This window comes from Styela clava, chromosome 14, assembly GCF_964204865.1.
Source record: "Styela clava chromosome 14, kaStyClav1.hap1.2, whole genome shotgun sequence".
Taxonomy (NCBI): Eukaryota; Metazoa; Chordata; class Ascidiacea; order Stolidobranchia; family Styelidae; genus Styela; species Styela clava.
In genome coordinates, this window is record NC_135263.1 from 10,237,471 (window position 1) to 10,257,425 (window position 19,955).

Below are 19,955 nucleotides of genomic sequence, written 5' to 3' on the forward strand. Positions count from 1 at the left end.
TACTTCTGCATGGAAGTTCGGGAGACACTGCTTGTCCAAACAGTGCGACAGGCAGCTTTAGTATCACATGGTTTCCCTACGGTTAGTTTCAATTTTTCCGCATGAACTTAAATACCGGTACACAACAAAACAAAGAAGCAACGAGAATATCGGTCAGAGACGAAGACTTATAGATCGAAAGTTAGGGGATCCTCCAAAGCAGCGCTCTTGACACCTTTTGTCCCATCACTAATTAATCAATAACTCGCTAATTATACGGCATAATTCGCTTTCGTGAGATATCGCGTGCATCTAACAGACATACACACAGACAAATACCTGTCAACATACTTACCGATTAAAATCGATAAGTAATAATGCTCAAATACATGAACAAGAAAGTCCGATCGCAGCAGAGACCGAGAGCTGCTATCTTATTCTCACCACAAGTGTGTGAAGAGTTATGACTAAAAATAAAACAGCAAAATAGGCGAATAACTCTTAACTATATGGTCCCATACTACCATGAGAATTTGAGAAATATTAATAGCCTCTTGCAACTGCATTCATCTTTAAGTATTAGGAATTGAGTGTAGACCACTACTTGCGGAGAAAAGCGAATTAAGCATAGGTCCACTTGATGTGCAACAACTTGGATTTGGCAATAATCCTCGCATATGATGTCACCATAACATTAGATACACAAAAATGAAATGTACAAATTGCGTATTTTATTTGAATATGGTACACAGGAACATTTGAGGGGTCTAAAGATGGGTAAGTCCGAACAAAAATCATTGACTACATATTTGGTTAATTGAAATGGGCACTCTGTACTAGTTGCTTTGCTAGTACTTTGTACTTTTGCTCCACAATCATTGCTTAAATAATGAAACACTTTTCTTAATGAGTCAGATATTAGGTGATATTTAAAGGAATACAGTTAGCCAAACCAAGCACTGAATCGAACTTTTGAAAATTATGGTTACAAATCTAAAAGATCAACCTCAGATGTATTTTTCATCAAAGCCTGCTTTACTCAAGGGAGATATGGTTTAATAGAGGCATAGCACTACACAAGGATAAAATGCCAAATTATATGAATGGAACTTTTTAAATTTAAGACTTTGGAACAAATGATAGAAAGCAGGGATGATCACAAAAACTTTAAAGGGGTTGAACTTAACAAGCATCAAATTAATAATACCCAAATACATATGAGACAAAAGCATTATATACAACAATAAATTATTATATCATCAATAGCTAGCTAGTGTACAACTGAACATTGAAAGAGGCCTTCTTTATCTATGTTATCATGACTCTAACTTGAATCTTACTATCACAACAAATTGTCATATCGAGTCTAGTCATATAAATCGTCATCATCGCCATCTTGGTATAAGTCACCAGCTCCTGTTGGACCTGTACCTCCTGCCCCAGTGTTGCTTCCAGACTGTTGGCTCCCTGGGAATTTGAAGCCCCCGAACCCTCTGCTTTGTTGTAAAGTTTGAGCAAACATCTCATACTTTCTAATGTCTTTGTCTGACACAGATCTTCTAGCAAACTTCATTGCTTCTTCAAAATGGCTCCTGCGGATTTCGGGTACAGGATCATCTTCATCATCCATTGCATTGTCTGGGTTAGCTTGTCTTGCCCTCTCTGCTCTTATCTCAGCTTCAATACTCTCACGGATGGCAAGTTTACAGGCACGCTGACAAATTTCTGTCAAATCAGCACCGCTAAAACCCTTTGTCACTTTTGCAATGTAGTTGAGATCAACATCCTTGGCAACAGGTGATTTGCGAAGATTTGCTTTTAAAATTTGGATTCGAGATTTGTCATCAGGCAGAGGAATATAAATCAGCTGATCAAGACGTCCAGGACGAAGAATAGCTGAATCGATAATGTCAGGTCTGTTTGTTGCACCAATGATGAAGACGTTCTTTTTATTACTCATTCCATCCATCTCTGTGAGAATTTGATTGATTACACGATCAGCGGCACCACCAGCATCACCCACACTTCCACCACGAGATTTCGCAATGGAATCCAATTCATCGAAGAAGAGAACACAAGGAGCAGCCTGCCTTGCTTTGTCAAAAATTTCACGAACATTGGCTTCAGATTCACCAAACCACATTGTAAGCATCTCCGGTCCCTTGATCGAAATAAAGTTGGCTTGACACTCGTTAGCGATTGCCTTTGCAAGAAGAGTTTTACCACAGCCAGGAGGGCCATAGAAAAGTACTCCTTTAGATGGTGTCATACCAAATTTGAGGAACTTGTCTGGATGTTCAACTGGATATTGCACCAATTCTTGTAATTCTGTCTTCACGCTATCAAGACCACCAATGTCATTCCAAGAGACATTTGGAACTTCAACAACAGTCTCACGAAGAGCAGATGGATTACTTTGTGCCATGGCCCATCTGAAATCTTCCATTGTGACAGCAAGATTATCCATCACTTCTGCATCGATAGTTTCCTCTTCTAAATCAATCAAATCCATCTTTCCACGAATCTGCTGAAGTGCAGCTTCAGAGCATAACGCAGCAAGATCAGCTCCAACATGACCGTGGGATTCATTTGCTACTTGTTCCAAATCTACATCATCAGCGAGCTTCATATTCTTTGTGTGAATACGAAGAATTTCAAGTCTTCCTGTTGCATCCGGAATACCGATGTCAACTTCACGATCAAACCGACCAAATCGTCTCAAAGCTGCGTCAATTGAGTTTGGTCTGTTGGTGGCTCCCATCACAATTACATGAGTTCTTTGTTTCAATCCATCCATGAGTGTGAGGAGTTGAGAAACAATTCTTCTTTCTACTTCTCCATGGGTTTTGTCTCTTTTAGGTGCGATGGCATCTAACTCGTCAATAAAAACAATAGCTGGTGCATTCTTTTCTGCTTCTTCGAATGCCTTTCTCAAGTTAGATTCGGATTCACCAGCTAGTTTGCTCATGATCTCAGGGCCATTGATGAGAAAGAAAAAGGCTCCGGTCTCATTCGCCACAGCTCGTGCAATCAGTGTCTTACCAGTACCAGGAGGTCCAAACAACAATATACCTCGAGGTGGTTTGATTCCAATAGCCTTGAAAAGAGCAGGATGACGCAAAGGAAGTTCGACCATTTCTTTGATTTGGGCGAGTTGTTTTCTACAACCTCCGATGTCATCGTATCCTACTTCATTCAGAGCTTCTTCTTCATCTTCACGCTTGATTGGTTCACCTTCACAGTGGATGACGGTGTCTGGAGACACAATACAGAAAGGCGCAGGATCAGTCTCAATGACCTTGAATTCAACAGCACGCATCCCTCCCCTAACGACAAAAATATCTCCTTTACGAATTGGCCTGTATGCTTCCAAAAAGTAAGGCTTCAGATACACATCAAAAAGATTTCCAGATATGCCTTCAATTGTATCATCAATGGGTAAAACATGGATTCTCTTGCCATATTTTACACTTGGACATGCTTGCACACTAACAATATCTCCCAGTCGCACACGAAGGTTATTCCTCACACAGCGATTGATGCACAGCTTCTCATTTGCTACGTTCTCATCGGCAAGAGCAATACAGACAGTCTCACGCCGTTTCTTGCCTTTCAACAGAACTGTATCGCCACGAAACAGTTGCAGCTCATCCATCTTATCTTGAGATAGAACAACAACACTGTTATCATCATTATCAGTTTCATGCACAATAAGACGATTAGGTTTGGATTTTTGTTTCAGTATCGCAGTTGAAAGATCTTCTCCGGAAGCAGCCATGTTTTCTTCTCTTGCAAAAACAATTAATGATTTTTCTAGAACTTAAAATTTAATTCTGTACGGACAAAACATTTTATGAGAAAATATATGAAGAATGTTAATCATTACTACAACAAAGAAAGTGAGCTACATCAAAGAAAAGTAATATGATTTGGCATGATTTATTTTACCATTCTTCAGATAACTGTACAGTGCTCCTATCTGCACCAAATATCACCTGTAATTTATTGGGTTAGAATAAGAACCCCATGCAATAAAAAAAATGAAGAACTATCAGTCTCCATAATTACACTTTGCATCAATGGGAAGTAGTAATCTGAAATAAAATAAACTTCACAAATGTATCTAATTAAATAAAGAGTAATAAAAAATTTGCCTAAGCATTCCATGTAATACAAGAATCTTGCTGTACTGTTAACAGGAATGCATTTCTGTGAAGTTTTATTTCACTGAGGTCTAACTTCTTCACGTGAGTGTTCAACACTGAAGCATAGATATTTTTATTCTTGCATCTTAACATCAACTGATAGTTGTTTATGAATAATCCAATTTTTACCCAATTGCAGAACCAAATATAAGCTAGTTAAGCAGTCAAGACAGCTACTTGAAAATGTGATATTTTGTGATTGGTAACATGACTTGGTATAATGGTATGTTATCTTGCGGATATGATCCTAAGATGCAAAGAAACACATAGTGGAATTCTAGAATACACTTCCATGCAACCCATATTCATTCATTCCCAACTGTCCAAGACATAAACTTGATACTGTGCCGCTGATTGACAAGGAGGACATTCACTGTATGCTATGGGGTATTTGAGAGAGTTACCCTCTTTTATACAAATTCATTCTTATTTGAAGTTCAGATAATTCGGCCCGAATAGTATTAATTTAAACCCGTTCCAATAAGACCAAAGAATGACATTATGTACTGCTTAGCCGGAAATAGTTAAAAATAAATTACAATTTTAATTGCGATTAGATCCAAGATAGTGACAGGATGAATACTCTTGAAATATTTCAATAGTGCACATAGATGGAAAATCAATCCTATAATTCTCATTTTATCATATAGTTTAGACTTGTCATAACTCACAAGTTGAAAAAATACTTTTACATGGGGATATGATATATATTACAAATACAGTATGGTTACTTTGTGAATTAGCCGTTAATAGAGCACTAATGGAATCAAATAACAATGAAAATTAGGTTAGAAATTACTGAGGAAGAGAAGTTTTCAGCTATCTAGAACAAGCTAGTAGAAATGCAAATAGAGAATTGAAGTCTATTACGATCAATTTATAACACCATAAAAATTTTATGCCTCACTTACATACATGCATCAAACAATCTGGACCAAAAAATTTTGAGATCCGATAAAGCAATTTTCTACCTTCAGCTCCTTTCCTGTATAAGTTGCACCACAAGTAACAGAATTTGTATCATCTATAATCATTTAGGTCTATGAGGTATTTTAATCTAAAATCTGAAAAAAATTTCAAGAGAACAATGTACAAATCATATTAAGAAAAGAAAAAATTGTGTGTCAAAAAAGAGAAACTAAAACAATAATATCAGCATATCAAAAAGAAATGAGGACATGAGAACTGTGAACTCATAAAAATATTAATATATATTGTACTCAATAATCAATGTCAAATCACACCACAATTAAGAACAAGAACGGGACATGAGTGATTAGTTGGATTGATAGAGGATGTACCCCTCAAAAAAAAATTCTGCCCCGAATGGGATCAAGGAAAAATGATTCTCAAGAAAGTTGCTATATATGGAGCATTAGAGAGTAGAATTTTCTAGGAAAGAAGCATGATTTAGGAAATGTATTCTCATCGAAAGTGAGATAAAATACCTAAACAACAAATATTAAGCAGGCAAAGGCATGAGTTACAAGACCATGTGCTCGACTTCAAGTTCTTATACTATATCAAGAAGAACAATGCATAAGAAAAGCACAACATAATGTACGTTCTGAAATACACATTTTGTTTATCATAATCGAAAACAGATTAGTTTAAATATAAAAGGTGTAATCACACAATTATCTTTTGAATGACAATTCAAATTAAAAAAATTACGGTCAAACTACTCTTTAGCAAATATCAAATAATTATCATCCTATGATGCAATAGCGCTTCATATATAAAGTTTAGAAGAAATTGTAATGGCATAGGCATGAGATATAGGCTTATCTTAAGATATGCCAACTTAACCTCATGAACAAAGCTATCAAAGCAACTAAAAAAAATCATTTTTCGACACTACCAATCATTTCTGAAAAGTTGCATGAAATTTTCAACCAAAAAATTTCTGAAACAGGAATGGCAAGAAACATATTTTGAAAAATATCATTTTAATATAAGTACCACCAGGATTGGGGACCACAACTGAAAATTGAAACCAGAATATATAGATTAAGCTACAAGGCAGCAGTAGGGCAGTTAGCCACAATGAATGGTGAAAAGCCGAACATATACAAAAGTATATACGATACTTATCTATTATTTAGTTCTTTCAAAAATGAGGAATACTAATGTATCTCTTCACCAGAATAGGTGAATATAACCCTTAAAATGGGCAATTAACTATTATTATCATAGTTTATTAACAAACAGTCCAATGTCTAGAGTCATCGATCTATCATATCGACTAAAGCCTAAAAGATGTCTAAAATTCACCTTTTTTTCCTTAGATATCCTGCTAAATAGATTAATTATTCTGGGAAATCATGATGTATATATAAATTCATTAACACAATTATTTAAATACATTTATTCTCGAAATGCATTACCATTAACTTTTATGAGGACAACTTTTCAGGGCTATCAATGGGTTTTAAATAAAAAATTGAGGTAATAAAGTGCAGACTAAAACATGTACGTGTCAGCAACGAACTCTTATCACTTGTACAAATAAATGTGAAATAGATAATTTCAATCAAAGAAATTAATTTATATTAAAACCAAATTAGAATTGTTAGACACTCTATATATGCAAAGGGCAGGGTCACACAAAATAAGTTAATCAAGTGAAAAAAAACTCTGTGAGCTGAAAATATTATGCCCCATTCATTATTTAGGCATGTTCTCGATAGCACATGCTTCAGCTATAGATAGATATAATAATCAAATAAAACTCTAAATGTTGGCAGTGTCTATAAATGTCTTATCAATAAATTACACTCGAACATGATACTCAAAAATCCGTTTGATTCCGATTTCCTTACCAGGAAACTGTTTAGAATTGACAATATCGAATCAAAACAATTTTGACTGATAAAATAATTCATTGAGATGCCCACTCATTTTAAAATTAAACTCACATTAGTATTTGATGATGAAGGGCTTCAATGTCCTGCCTTTTATAAATATGAATTGAATATTGATAATACAACAGAGCAAATGAAAAACTCAACCAAATTTTATGCATTTAAAAGGTTACCGGTAGTGATACATTGACAAATATTATAAGTTAAATTAGACCAAAGGATGCTTTCACACATCATTTAATCTATGGCAATCAATATCAAAACTGCACTCGAAAATTAAATTTTTTCTAAACATAAGATTTTAAGCTAACATTTTTCACAGAATTATTTTCAATTCCTAGCATCTAAATGGATACTGATTGAAAAATCATAAGAGCACAGTAGTCCACATTCTGAAATAACAAAAAATATTTCGAAAATAAATTAGTATTTAGTTACTTGGGGTACACTACCAGCTGCAGACAGACTCTCACACATATTCCCATAGTATTTCGGATCAAATCAGTCGACCATAAAAAATACATTTGTTTCATTCCAATGCAGATAGTGCATTGAATCATTCATTTGCTATCTTTTGTTTCATTCTCATCATCTATGATTTCAATAGCTGTGATAGTTGTGGAGGTTTGATGACCATTCAAGGGAGTTGGTGACGAAGTTCGGCTTGTTGATGCCATATGTTGTAACAATGCATCTTTTGTTGGAATACGTACAGCGGAACTTTGCCCTGCTGGACGTTCGGTTAGCATGCCACTGCCTATTTGTTTAAAATACTGCATTTGAAGTTGTTTAAATTGTCTTTGTAAATTTTGAAAAGTAGAAAATTTTTCATTACGTTGAAGCTCTAAACGATAGTTAACTTCAACTGCAATTGCTTTAATAGTCTCTTCATTAGAATTACTATAAAGGGGAGTCTCTTTAAGATGTTTCATTATGCTTGGGACAGACTTAACTTCACATACTTGGTATTGGTAAAAAGCATTGGCAACCATTTTACTCAACCTAGATAGTAAAACGACAGATGATTCACTGTCCATTGGTTTTAGTGAAAAAGAGGATGGCCTTTGAGTATTGGATAAATTACTTTGCTGCCTCCAATCTTGAAGTGAGATAGTAGGAGCGTGACCTTTCTTTATCATCTCATACTCTTCCCATGCAGCTTTTCTTTCCTCTTCTGTCAACTCCTCATCCACTTGATGATCAAGGAGGGAGTCGTGTTCATGATAAGACGCGACCATGTATTTTGTTCGTGGATCAGAGAGTATATCAGCGAGTACTTCATCTTTTGGAACAATTGGCGTCGGTTCATCTTTCCCAATATCGGGAGTTGTAGGATTAAAAGTATACATTTCGGCAAGAGAATTAGCAGTAAAATGTCTGTTAATCTGCTGCTCATCAACAACTCGAAAAGCAAGAGATTGCTTGTTCACCTGTCTTTGGTAGATTTTTTCTTCCATTGTGCCTTCAGCGATAAGTCTATAGATATAGCATTTCCTTGTCTGTCCAAACCTATAAACTCTGAACATGGATTGAGTATCATGAGAAGGATTCCATGAGGCATCAAATATGATAACCCTGTTTGCACCAACAAGGTTCACTCCAAGACTACCTGCACGTGTGGAAATCAAAAATAATCTAGCCCGTGTGTCACTTTCATTGTTGAATGCATTTATCCACTTTTGCCGATGGTGGCTTTGTGTTGCGCCATCCATACGAAAGTAATCAAGATTTTTAAACCATGTTCTTTTTGGTAGTTTGTTCAAATTTCCGATATCTGGTTCTTCCCCTGATTCTGTTCCAATCAGGTTTGCCTTAGGGATTTCCTCAGAATTCAATGTATTTTCAGCAGCTGCATCTGACATCTCGTTTTCAGATTCATCAGAAGACACAGTTGCTTTCAACATTTCTTCAATCAAATCAAGAGATATCAAACTTTGACTGAAAATAAGAACCTTTTCTTTACGTTCCTCTGATAGTCTTAATATTTCAAACAGAATTGCAATTTTCGAACTGTTTTGATAATTTTCCAAGGTATTTTGATCCTCGGGGAGAATCTTAGCATACCATTCAGGCTCCTTCTTTTCAGACGTTGACTCCAATTCGAGAAACTCAATTTCAGCATCACTTTCAACACAACGCAAACGGTATCGTTGTTTTCTACTTGTGGTAGATCTTGTACGTCTATCAGGAATTTTTTCTGCGTCACTCTCACTGTCGCTTTCACTTTCTTCATCATCAGAACTGTTGCCAGATTCTGCGTCTTCATCTTTTTCTGTAGAAGCTTCATCGCTGTCCCATTCATCATTATCTTTTATAACTGCCTTTCTTCTTTTTGACCGTGTTCTTCTCGTTGATATGACCTCTTCTGAACCAGAACTATCACCTGAATTATCTTTATCAACGTCATTTAAATTATTAACATTGTTTATTTTATCTTTTTTTGTGTCACTGTCAATATTTTTTTCGCTATTTACAGTCTTGTTGATTGAATCGTTTTCATTATTTTCATTGGCATTTTTGTCATCTTCGTCAGATGAATTCGACCAATCATCTGTTTCGCTTGCTTCCAGTTCTTCTGCAATAAAATCCCATTCAGCTTGGCGGGCCAACATCTTGTCTCTCTGAACTGTGTGTAATAACAAAGATTTTGGATGTGTCCATACTCGCATTAAATTTTGATAATCAGCAAACAGTGAGGCTCCTTTACCATAAGAATTAACTATTGTTGTGTTTGATCCTCTATTAGTCATTGTGTCTAAATAATGTTGATAGAGTTTTATCTGTAAAGGCGTGAGGCGAACTTTAAGTACATATTCAAATTTAGAAGACAAATATGGCTTCAGACATGAATAATCTTTGCGTTGAACAAAACCTTGGAGCATTTGATGTAAGACATGCGATCGCTTTTTCATAATTTTAACATCACGATCAGTTGAATCAATATGCTGACCATTTATAATTGGGTTAACGAAACGATTCCTAAATTCTTTCAGGGAGCCGAGAAGATCGGGTTTAACAAAATCAACCATGCAATGATATTCTATAAGATTGTTTTGCAATGGAGTACCAGTAAGGACCAGCCTTCTTTTCGTTCTCATTTTACTTATTTGCTTTGAGATATGTGAGGTTGCATTTTTGAGCATGTGACCCTCATCACAAACTACAACATCAGGACCAGGATCGACCAAGCACTCATGCACAGTCTTTTTCCACCCTGAATACCTGATTTTTGTAGTCATAATTCGATACATGTCGTAACCTAAAATCAAAACACCACCGTTTTTTCGCCATAACCGTAACATAGAAACTCTTTCTTTATTTGTCTTTGGTTCAGCAAAATTAAAAAGATTTAATTCATCACCATCTTCACACCATTGCACAAATTCTGCAATCCAATTCCGCACAGTGTTGAGAGGAGCGACTACCATAGCACACTCAAATGGAACATACTTAGTTTTTAAAAGTGTATGTATTACTGAGATAGTTTGCAGTGTTTTTCCAAGCCCCATGCAATGGGCGAGAATGCACCCACTACCAGAGCCATTTTTCACTCTTTCCGTGCTTTCAACAAGATTGTTCCATATAAACTTTACGCCTTCTACTTGATGTGGGCGTAAATGTTGGGCAATATACTCACTAACTGCAACATGTGGATGTTTTTGCAACATTACTGTAGAAGTAAGTATCTTTTTCTCAGGCGTTTGTTCAATTTCATCTGGTTCCTCTTCACTTTCAGCCTTTTCAAGTTCTTCGAGTCTTTTTAATCTTTCACGTTCCTCTTTTGCAGCGTTCCTTGTTTGTTTCTGAAGATCTTTATCCAACAAAATTTTTTTGATTTTCCTTCTTCCTAAATTTCTCTCTTTTTTGGTTTTCTTCTTTTTGTCACGACATTTTCTTACTTTTGCTTCCACAACCGGTTCTTCATCTGAGTTTGTATCATCTGTATTGGAGTCAGTTTCTATCAAATCATCTTTGATTTTCTTACTCTTTTTTGAAATGGACGAAGCACTACGCTTACGACTACCATTGTGTGTTTTCTTGTCATCTTTTGAATCAAGTTTTGAGTCGGATTCCTCATCTATGTCAGATTCACTCCCACTACTACTAGAAATAATATTAGGATTTGTTATGTTCATTTCGGGTTTCACATTATTTTTGAAAATTTCCCTTTTTCTTCTTTGTGTTTTTTTCAGAGAAGACAGTGGACTACGATTCTTGGGCGTATCTCCTTTGATTGGAGTTAGAACATCTGGCTCGTTGCTATCTGTGAAAAAAGATGAATCATCTTCTGATTCAACATCACTCTCTGGTTCAGCATAATTTATTCGTCCACCTTTTCTATTTTTTGAAGCAGCACGAGAACTACGATATTCGTAGTCACTCATGTTGTTGAATCAAGTTGATAGGAAACATTAATTAATCTAACAGACTGCTTTAATACAAATTTTCATTTATATAATTGTATAAAGATCATCCATATTGAAAGGTAATAGATATTGTAGTATAGTATACCAAAACAGCACCAAATTTGGAGTAAATGACAAGTTCTTCTCCCCCTTTTTATAATACTTTTACAAGAATAGGAAGGTATGTAAAAGCAGTGATTCAATACAAAGTTCTACATTACATATTATAATTTGGGTCATGTTCAACAGGAACAAATTGAATTCAATTAAACGAGTGTAACAAGAATTAGAAAATATGTCATTTTGGGCATTTATTATCCAATGATCAGATAAAAATATTTTACTTCATTCAACCTCTGGCATTGTAAATAATAGCAAATCAAAAAGAAAATGTTAATTCCCACTATCCTATCCGAGTGCACAAACATCAGAACATTGAAACAGAGACAAGATATATATATACCTAATTACTAAATTCAATTGTCATGCATGATTCTAATGATTTATGGGCTTGTGTAGTTTCATACCTACTGTTCTTATGGTAGGCGTAGCATAACAACTTTTTTGATTTTTCAATCCTAACCCTCATCTGACTTCACCATCCAAAAATTATGTCACTACGACATCACAATCACAGAGCTTGCCAAATACGTACGATCGCCCGAAATGGCATTGGCGATGAAGATAAAAAACTGACTAACTTCATCAATCTCTCTTCTTTTGGGATCGTGGGTTCGCTCTGCCGTGGTTCGCTGGTTCGAATCCCATGCAGGGATGGTTATGTCCGAGAGGATTGCTGGACTCCTCGCCGTCGTTGGGTGGTTCACGTAACCGCTGGTCGGTTACAGCTTCCTCCACCACCAAGTCCATGCTTCCGAAAACAAACAATACAGTAAAACTAATCCCATACCCGACTTGGAATGGTAACCGGACGAGAGGCCGAGGTTCGCCATATGGATAAGCCGTGTTATCTGCTTTCCTCTCCCCAGGATAAATATGTAAATCCTATCCATGTGGTGATTAGGATTGACATGTGGAAAAATTGTTATGCTACGCCCACTAGAAGTATGTTAGGTACGTAACTAAATGAGACCGGATTTATGTAATATATGAGCCAAATCAGAATATATTTGATACCCAAAAATTGTATTTCATGATGTACCCAGAATACAGGAATAGGGGTATAGCAAGTAAACGCTATTACTCTGTAACAATTTAAATAACTCTGTAACATTGACAAATTGATGACTCAGGAAACTAATGATATGGAAGTCTTTAATAACTGAATAAAAACCCTTGTATAAAAAAATGTTGAATAACAGCAAAAAACTTAAAACTCAAGAGTATCCTGATCTAAACCATTTTTTTTATTTTACCAAAAATCTTGGTTTTTTTTTTGGTACCGTAAGGTGTACAGTTTGACTACTGGACTGTGGTCAGGTGATAGCCTACCGTAACCTGGTACGGTACCGGTATGGTAACGCCTGAACGTGGAAAGATAAGAAAATCTATTCTCACGTCTGCACGTTCTCTGTTATTCAACGTTTTTTGAATGATTGATAAATTTTCAAAAAATCCTACAGAATCAATAAAACTAGCATAGGCCTACTTATACCAGTTCACCCACTCGACTATCGAGTGGAAGTGGTGACTCCTCTTCGGCCCATGGGCCGGGGCCACGGCCCATCAAATTGGGCCTAGGCCCATCAGGCTATGGGCCGCGGCCCATCAAGTTGTGTAAAGGAACTATTCACTTGGCTAACACAGACAGTCCCCAAACTCCTGAACTCATAATAGAACTATAATGTAAAAAATCTGAACAAAATTTTGCCCTAACCCTAACCTGGTACACATACTACAGGAGTTTATTTTTTGGTTCGAATATTGACAATTTTGTAAAAATTGAAAATTTTGGTAAAATAATTGAATTTTTCCTGACGGGGCCGCGGCCCATAGCTTGATGGGCCACGGCCCGTGTGGCCCAATTAGATGGGCCGTGGCCCCGGCCTATGGGTCGTAGTGGAGTCACCACCCCTGTAGCGACTATCTTTGTTCAATTTTTTACTGTCACACTGCGAGGATCGCTGTACCGGTACCGGTAATGTACATGCCATACGGTACCGTAGCTATTGTAGACGTACCGGTACGGTACATTTTCAAATGAAAATCGTCCAGGCTCAAGCAATACAGCAATAAGGGATAGTTGACGAAAAAATAAGGAAGCAGGCTATACAGTAAATAAATCCTCCCTTATCGCTTTTTGAAAACACCAAATTCAAATAACGCAGAACCACGGAAAACAAAAACGCCAGGGTCGAGCTTGTTCCGCGTCATCCGAGTGTCCCATTGGCTGATGACAGAGAACTAACTGGAATGGTGAATCGGTATAATTTACGCTGAGTCATATATGGCACAAAGACTGGCAGACGTGTACAAATATAAAACACAGCTTTTGCGAATTCAAAAAATAAGACATTGAAATTACATACAAACTAAGCGATATCGACACCAAGATATATTTAATCAAATATTCGATGAAGGTATGGTGAATGGTGCGGCGTTTACATGACCAAACGAAAACCCTTACATACAAGTGTTGCGTCATTTCCGTGTAATAATTTACGTCATGCTTGGCTGATTACGAAAATCATACAACTAAAAATAAAAAAAAACTCCACATAGGTGCTAATTAATTTTTCCAACATTAAAAATTATATATAAACAATGTAAGGATCAAATCCGATTATCTCCAAGAGTCCGATACCATCAGCACGCAGTAAGAGGGAAATTGCGCAACAAAAATTATTTTTTGAAAAAAGGAGTGATATTCAAAGTCTGAAAAATTTCAAAGTTTCAGCTGAGCTGAATTAAAATAAGACTTATAAACAGTGGCTGTTTTACACAAAATACAACGACTGTGAAATACATTATGACTTAAAAAGAGGAGAATATTAGAAGAATGTGAAAAGCAGATACCAATAATGGCGAATACTAAGTATTCAAATTGTATAAAAATCTAAAAACAAAATACATATTACTCAAAGATAACCTGTATTTTTACCATATCATGCAAGCTTTCAATGAGTTTTGATTTTGTTTTCCATAGATTGACTAACAGTTTTTGAATCGTATACAATCAAAACATTTTTGTTTATTTACCACCTCGTTGATTTATTTCATTTTTTGTGTATTGAAATTGTATATAAATCTAAAAATCAAAATACATATTAATTAAAGATAACCTGTATTTTTACCATACTATCAGTAGCGAAGCATCCACCCCCGCATCCCCCGTGGTCGCGGGAGGGCCCACAGCGCAAACGGGCCCAAGCGGTTAGAATTTATAAATTTAAGCCGCAAAACCAAAAGCTGCATTGCAAAACCAGTAAAACACATCTTATAACGTTGATGTTAGCTCTGCTCAAATCGTTTTTTACGTAACTAGGCCAGGGAGTCGTTGATTTTCGGCGTCTTGTAGTTTGATCGCACCGGCAAAATTACAAAGGCTGTCAGAATGATGTCGAAAGCAAAACCTCTCAGTGGCACACAGAAACGCAGAAAAAGGGCAGAAGAGGAAGCACGTATGAAAAATTAAAGTAACCAAGATAAACGGCAAATTTTGGGTTACCATTGCCTTTTAATAGAGACATGTTGTTCTTTTTGACGAAATAAAAAAAAGCGTTGTTTTAGCTTATGTCCGAGAGATTTTAGAGTCATTTCCACGAAATATTTTTGCGGGGGGCCCACGAGAATCTTGCTACGCCACTGCATACAATGCAAGCTTTCAATGAATTTTAATTTTGTCTTCCATAGATTGACTAACAGTTTTGAATCGTATACAAACTCTTTTGTTCATTAACCACCTCGTAGATTTATTTCATTTTTTGTGATAAGTATTGTCGTGTTCTGTCGAAAAAAAAAACGATTGATAAAGATACTGTCCTACTAGGCCCGTAAAATTCTTAAAATTCAAATTTTGCGTTGAGCTCTAATGTTTTTAAGGTTGTATTATGCACGTGCTTGATCATATTTCAGTTTATCGTCGTCCAGTGCTTCAATGTCGATGTTAACAAAATTACTTTGTATGTTACCAAAATTACTTTTAATTAGCGTCAATAACGTAGAGTTTTCACCGCAGTTGTAATATATATATTAGAGATTTAACGATAAAATTGAGTTTATCATCAAATGTCACGAGAATGAAGTTGAACTAGAAATTCAGTCGAGTTTAGTTTGTTAATAAGTTATGTTGCCTGCAATTTTGTAAGTGTCTCTAATAAATAATAAAACATCTCCATGGACAATTTTTACATATCAGAATTTAATTATAAATTATCCGTTTAGTTATAGGAGGAGCAAAAACTGACTAAATCCAATGTCATATTTCCTCCTAACCTGAGTATTAAATCATTTGAAATAAATTTTGAGAAAGATAGCAATTGAGACATTTAATAATATTAGCTAATAGATACTGTGAGATGTGCGTTATTGTGATGTAAATATAGGATTTTAAAAGTACAGCTTTGCTTGTACCAATTGTCAATTTTTATCGTCTTTGATTGTGTGAAATTTTTTTTGTTGTTGTTTAAATTAAACTTCTTACCAAAAGCTGATATCTCCAGACATAATGATGATTATGTTTTTGTCAGTGTATTTACTTACATCGTATTTTCCCAAAATAAGACCTAGCCCGAATTTTAGAAAGGATTTTAATATGAGCCCTTCCCTCAAAATAAGACCCAGTCGGTAGCGAGAATTTTTTTTGCATGACATTCTTGGGAATGATGATATGGTTATTTTTGAATAATCTATGTTTTGGTATTTTTTTTCTAAATAAAAACGTGTTGATTATGAGTGAATGGATATTGGTTTACACATTTTGTATATTTGAAAAGCTCGTAATCAAATAAGCGTTGGTTATTTTTCGAGCGATAATTCAAATTAGACCCTGTCTTACCGTCGGAGAAACTCGGTATACACGCAGTGTATGTTATGTATGTGTATGTGTATGTTACCTGACAACAAGTAGTTGATATACAAAGCTTGGTTGACACCACTTTCCTGGCAGTTATTACCTTATTAAGGTAATTTTGTATGTATTCGTTTTGTTTTTTATTCCACTGTAAACTTTTTTTCATGATGTAATGTTGGACTTTTTTTTATATATTAATTACTTTTGGACTTAGTCAAGGGTGTCGATTCAAGTCTCTCCTTTCTATTTGTCGCATAAATTGTATTTTCTTCATGGAGATAAAACAAATACTGAATAATGAATTCTAAAGATATATATACAGTATTTTAAAAAAAGGCGAATAAATTTGTTTTAGTTTCACGTCGTTTTTGAAATAGGGAAACCTGTTGTTTAGCCTAAGAGTTTAATACAGAAGAGAACATTTTCTTAAAATTTTAAATTTCATCTCTGCTTACAAATTGAATATGTGTTTCAAACAAACTTACATATACAAACTCAAATGTACATAAAATATAAGATAAAGATAAATCGGTGCTCCAGAAGTATGCGCACCAAGATATCGCACATCCTGAATCCTAACCGGTACACACATACTATGTTCAGGTTGTGCGCCATCCTGGTGCGCATACTTCTGGAGGTCCGATAAATCTGTCTTCTGAGTGAACTAAATTAAAATTCTTCCCCAAATAGCGCTGCGAGTTTGGCGAAAGTTTCCTATGTGTAGAGGTATACGGGAATATTTTATTGCTATGAAACGCGAGTCTGTGTTGCAGATACGCCGTGCATCATATTTTACGAGAAAAAGACTTAAGCTGCTTATAAATGAATATATGTTGTATAGTATAATTATTTATTCAAAAATATTAATTCCATGGTTTAGCGCTTAGTGCAAATAAAATTTCATGAATGAAATATAAACAAATACATCAATAAATATGTAACAGGCCCCCGTAGGAACAAAACATACAAGCTCTGCTTCTCTTTGTATCTTTAGACTATGGAATATATATTGAAAAAAATTCCTGAATTTATAAGTGAACGTATATCGGAATGAAACAAACCCTAATTTTGATGAAAATATCATAGAATTGAGCAACCTAAAGCAGGTGTGCAAACGATGTATAAAAGTGAGTGACATGATAACAAAAATCTAAACGTTTGATGTACTATACGTTATTGATCAGTTAGGAATAACAACTACACTTTTTAGCTGTTTTACAATTAGTTGTCCATCGGTGCCAAACAAACCTTCTGCTTTTATATCCACGGAGTTAAAGTTGGTTGTTTGATTTAGACGAATTTGAAAATTCAAAATTAATTCAGAAAATTATATATAAATGTGCAATGTTCCCTTACAAATTGGCAATAGACAGAATATTTTTTTCGAAATTTTAATTTCCCACGATAGAAATAACGCCACCAATGATTGCAAGGGCGAAGGATACCCAAGCAAATACGAAACTATATCCCCAGCTTACGTTAGAAAGAAAAACGGTATCAGCATATAGTCCAGTATAGGAAGCAAGCCCAATCATGATCAAAACACCTAAAAAAAAATAAGAGTGGTGAAATTTTTTAATTTGTGTGCAATAAAAAGTTTAATTTAAATTGACAGAGAGATATTCCACTGTGTCAAATTGTTGCGGTGGTATTTATTTGGTATGCCGCCATAATTTTTGTATCTCAAATATATGTAACATCTCGTGTTTACCTCACTCTTATGAGTAATGAAGAAGAAACACTCGGCAGATAATTTCTAGAATACACGGGTATTCTTCATGTAAATGAGATTACGATCAAATAAAAGTTCAAAGGAGAATTGCTTTATCACAACGGTGTGTCTAAGTGGGCGGGGCATCAGTTTTTGGCTGATGCCTATTCTTTTATGACTCATCGATTATTTTCGTATGTATTTAACTCTAATTTTCACCATGTCATTATAAACTGACAAGCACTCACGGAGCTATTCGAATGTCACTCACCCTTCATTGATAGTACGAATCTATTTATTATGTGATTGGGCGGGGTCGGGCATACAATATAAAAAGGCTCGTTGTAAAAAAGTGTAAACGTATGGTTTTAATTGTTAAACCCTTTGGACAAATATAGTATACATTCGATCAAAAGGACAAGAACTATTCGCGTCACTTTATGGAAATTTACATAGTGTGCTTTAGATACGCCAATGACCTTTTTGTACCAGAAATTTATTTTATATGATATATTTTATCGTTGGGTTGTTTTTAAACAGTTTCAAGTCTGAGACGTTTGGCATCTAAGGCACTTAATATTGTTTATAGCTCACGATTTCACCTTTTATTACAATTTAATAACTTGTGAGAGAAACCATGCAGCTACACATTCTTCCACTTATAATTGCACAACTTAAATTTGTGACGAATTGCTATGTTCTAATCTTATCAAGCACACTTGATACCTCCGAGTAGTGAAAGCACTCCACCAAATGTTCCAAACGCCGATCCTTTCTCTTTTTTCGCCCCACCGATTAACGCCCCAATTGCTCCACATAAAAGTATGACATCTCCCATTATATTGAATGCAATTGCTACTTTTTCAGCATTTCCCTTTGGTACTGAAAAAGTAAATATATCATGAAAACTAAATGACATTATGAAGTTTTTGAAACAAAAAATTTGGAATATGTCTAAAAATCCATGATTATTTTTCCGAAATAAACTGTTTTAAAATATGTAGGCAGCATCTGGAATTTTTTTTTATCTTGAATCTTAAAAACGGAGAAAGCTCTTTTCAAAATTCAGGCGAGTTTTACACAGCAACAGGACTTTGCTAATGTGAGGCAATATATTAGGCGAAATTATAAACAATCTTGTGCATTGAAAATATGCCTCTAGACTCGACGTCTGAAAAATGCATGATGCATGAACAAAACACACAAAAAGAAATAGTAAATTTGAAGTTTAAAATGTGCATTAACTTACACCGTTCATTTGTCTAAAATTTGAAATTGTGGAAAAAACGTACCGTTAGCCCAAACACCACCAGAGACAACTTGAAACAATCCCTGAGCAGAAACAGGCGTGTAAATCCATCCTGGTGTTGCTAGTGCTATTAAATTGAAGCATAAAGCAAAAAGAAGTCCACCACCACTTCCGAGACGAAGAAATCCCATGTTATTGTTAAAAAGATATTGAAAGTTACAAACAAAAGGTAGGGCAGAATCTGAAAATCTTCATAATTTTATTTTCATTACTTTGGTTAGAATTTCGAGTTAATGATCACGGCATAAATATTTTTGGATTAGTAACACATGTGCGCAAAATGTTTATTCAAAAGTTGTCAAAAACAACTAAAAAAGTAAAAATCTTATATTTTAAAGCCAATTTTTATTATTCTCGACTCACGTCTTATTTTGAGTAAGATCTGACTTTACCAAATTTTTCGACAATTGGAAACCAAAATAGATATCCATCAAGTTCGAAAGCTTTCCGAAAACTGCGATGACAGAGGTTTCTATCGTTTTTTATATAATCGATATATTTATCTATAA

General features: G+C 35.2%; 3 protein-coding genes across 3 annotated transcripts; all 3 read right to left on the minus strand.

Annotated features, from left to right (window-relative positions):
- Positions 1-688: 688 nt before the first annotated feature.
- LOC120340717 (transitional endoplasmic reticulum ATPase) lies at positions 689-3,837 on the minus strand. The gene has a single exon (XM_039409064.2). It carries the CDS (start codon positions 3,755-3,757, stop codon positions 1,346-1,348), a length of 2,412 nt encoding a protein of 803 aa, XP_039264998.1. The 5' UTR covers positions 3,758-3,837; the 3' UTR covers positions 689-1,345.
- A 1,410-nt stretch (positions 3,838-5,247) lies between these two features.
- LOC120340716 (transcriptional regulator ATRX-like) lies at positions 5,248-13,087 on the minus strand. Its single transcript, XM_039409063.2, has one exon. The coding sequence runs from the start codon at positions 11,431-11,433 to the stop codon at positions 7,609-7,611; it is 3,825 nt and encodes a 1,274-aa protein (XP_039264997.2). The 5' UTR covers positions 11,434-13,087; the 3' UTR covers positions 5,248-7,608.
- A 4,239-nt stretch (positions 13,088-17,326) lies between these two features.
- Positions 17,327-19,623, minus strand: LOC120341490 (uncharacterized). Its single transcript, XM_039410006.2, has 3 exons — positions 19,430-19,623; positions 18,864-19,019; positions 17,327-17,972 (listed from the first exon to the last, which is right to left on the minus strand). Exons 1-3 carry the CDS (start codon positions 19,575-19,577, stop codon positions 17,818-17,820), a joined length of 459 nt encoding a protein of 152 aa, XP_039265940.2. The 5' UTR covers positions 19,578-19,623; the 3' UTR covers positions 17,327-17,817.
- Positions 19,624-19,955: the final 332 nt, after the last annotated feature.

Excerpts from the sequence above, each read along its gene's own strand:
- LOC120340716 (XM_039409063.2), bottom strand. The coding sequence starts at position 11,433 with ATGAGTGACTACGAATATCGTAGTTCTCGTGCTGCTTCAAAAAATAGA.
- LOC120341490 (XM_039410006.2), bottom strand. The coding sequence starts at position 19,577 with ATGGGATTTCTTCGTCTCGGAAGTGGTGGTGGACTTCTTTTTGCTTTA. Across the intron at positions 19,020-19,429 it reads TGGTGGTGTTTGGGCTAACG|TACCAAAGGGAAATGCTGAA; the intron begins GTACGTTTTTTC and ends TTACTTTTTCAG. Across the intron at positions 17,973-18,863 it reads AGTGCTTTCACTACTCGGAG|GTGTTTTGATCATGATTGGG; the intron begins GTATCAAGTGTG and ends ATTTTTTTTTAG.
- LOC120340717 (XM_039409064.2), bottom strand. The coding sequence starts at position 3,757 with ATGGCTGCTTCCGGAGAAGATCTTTCAACTGCGATACTGAAACAAAAA.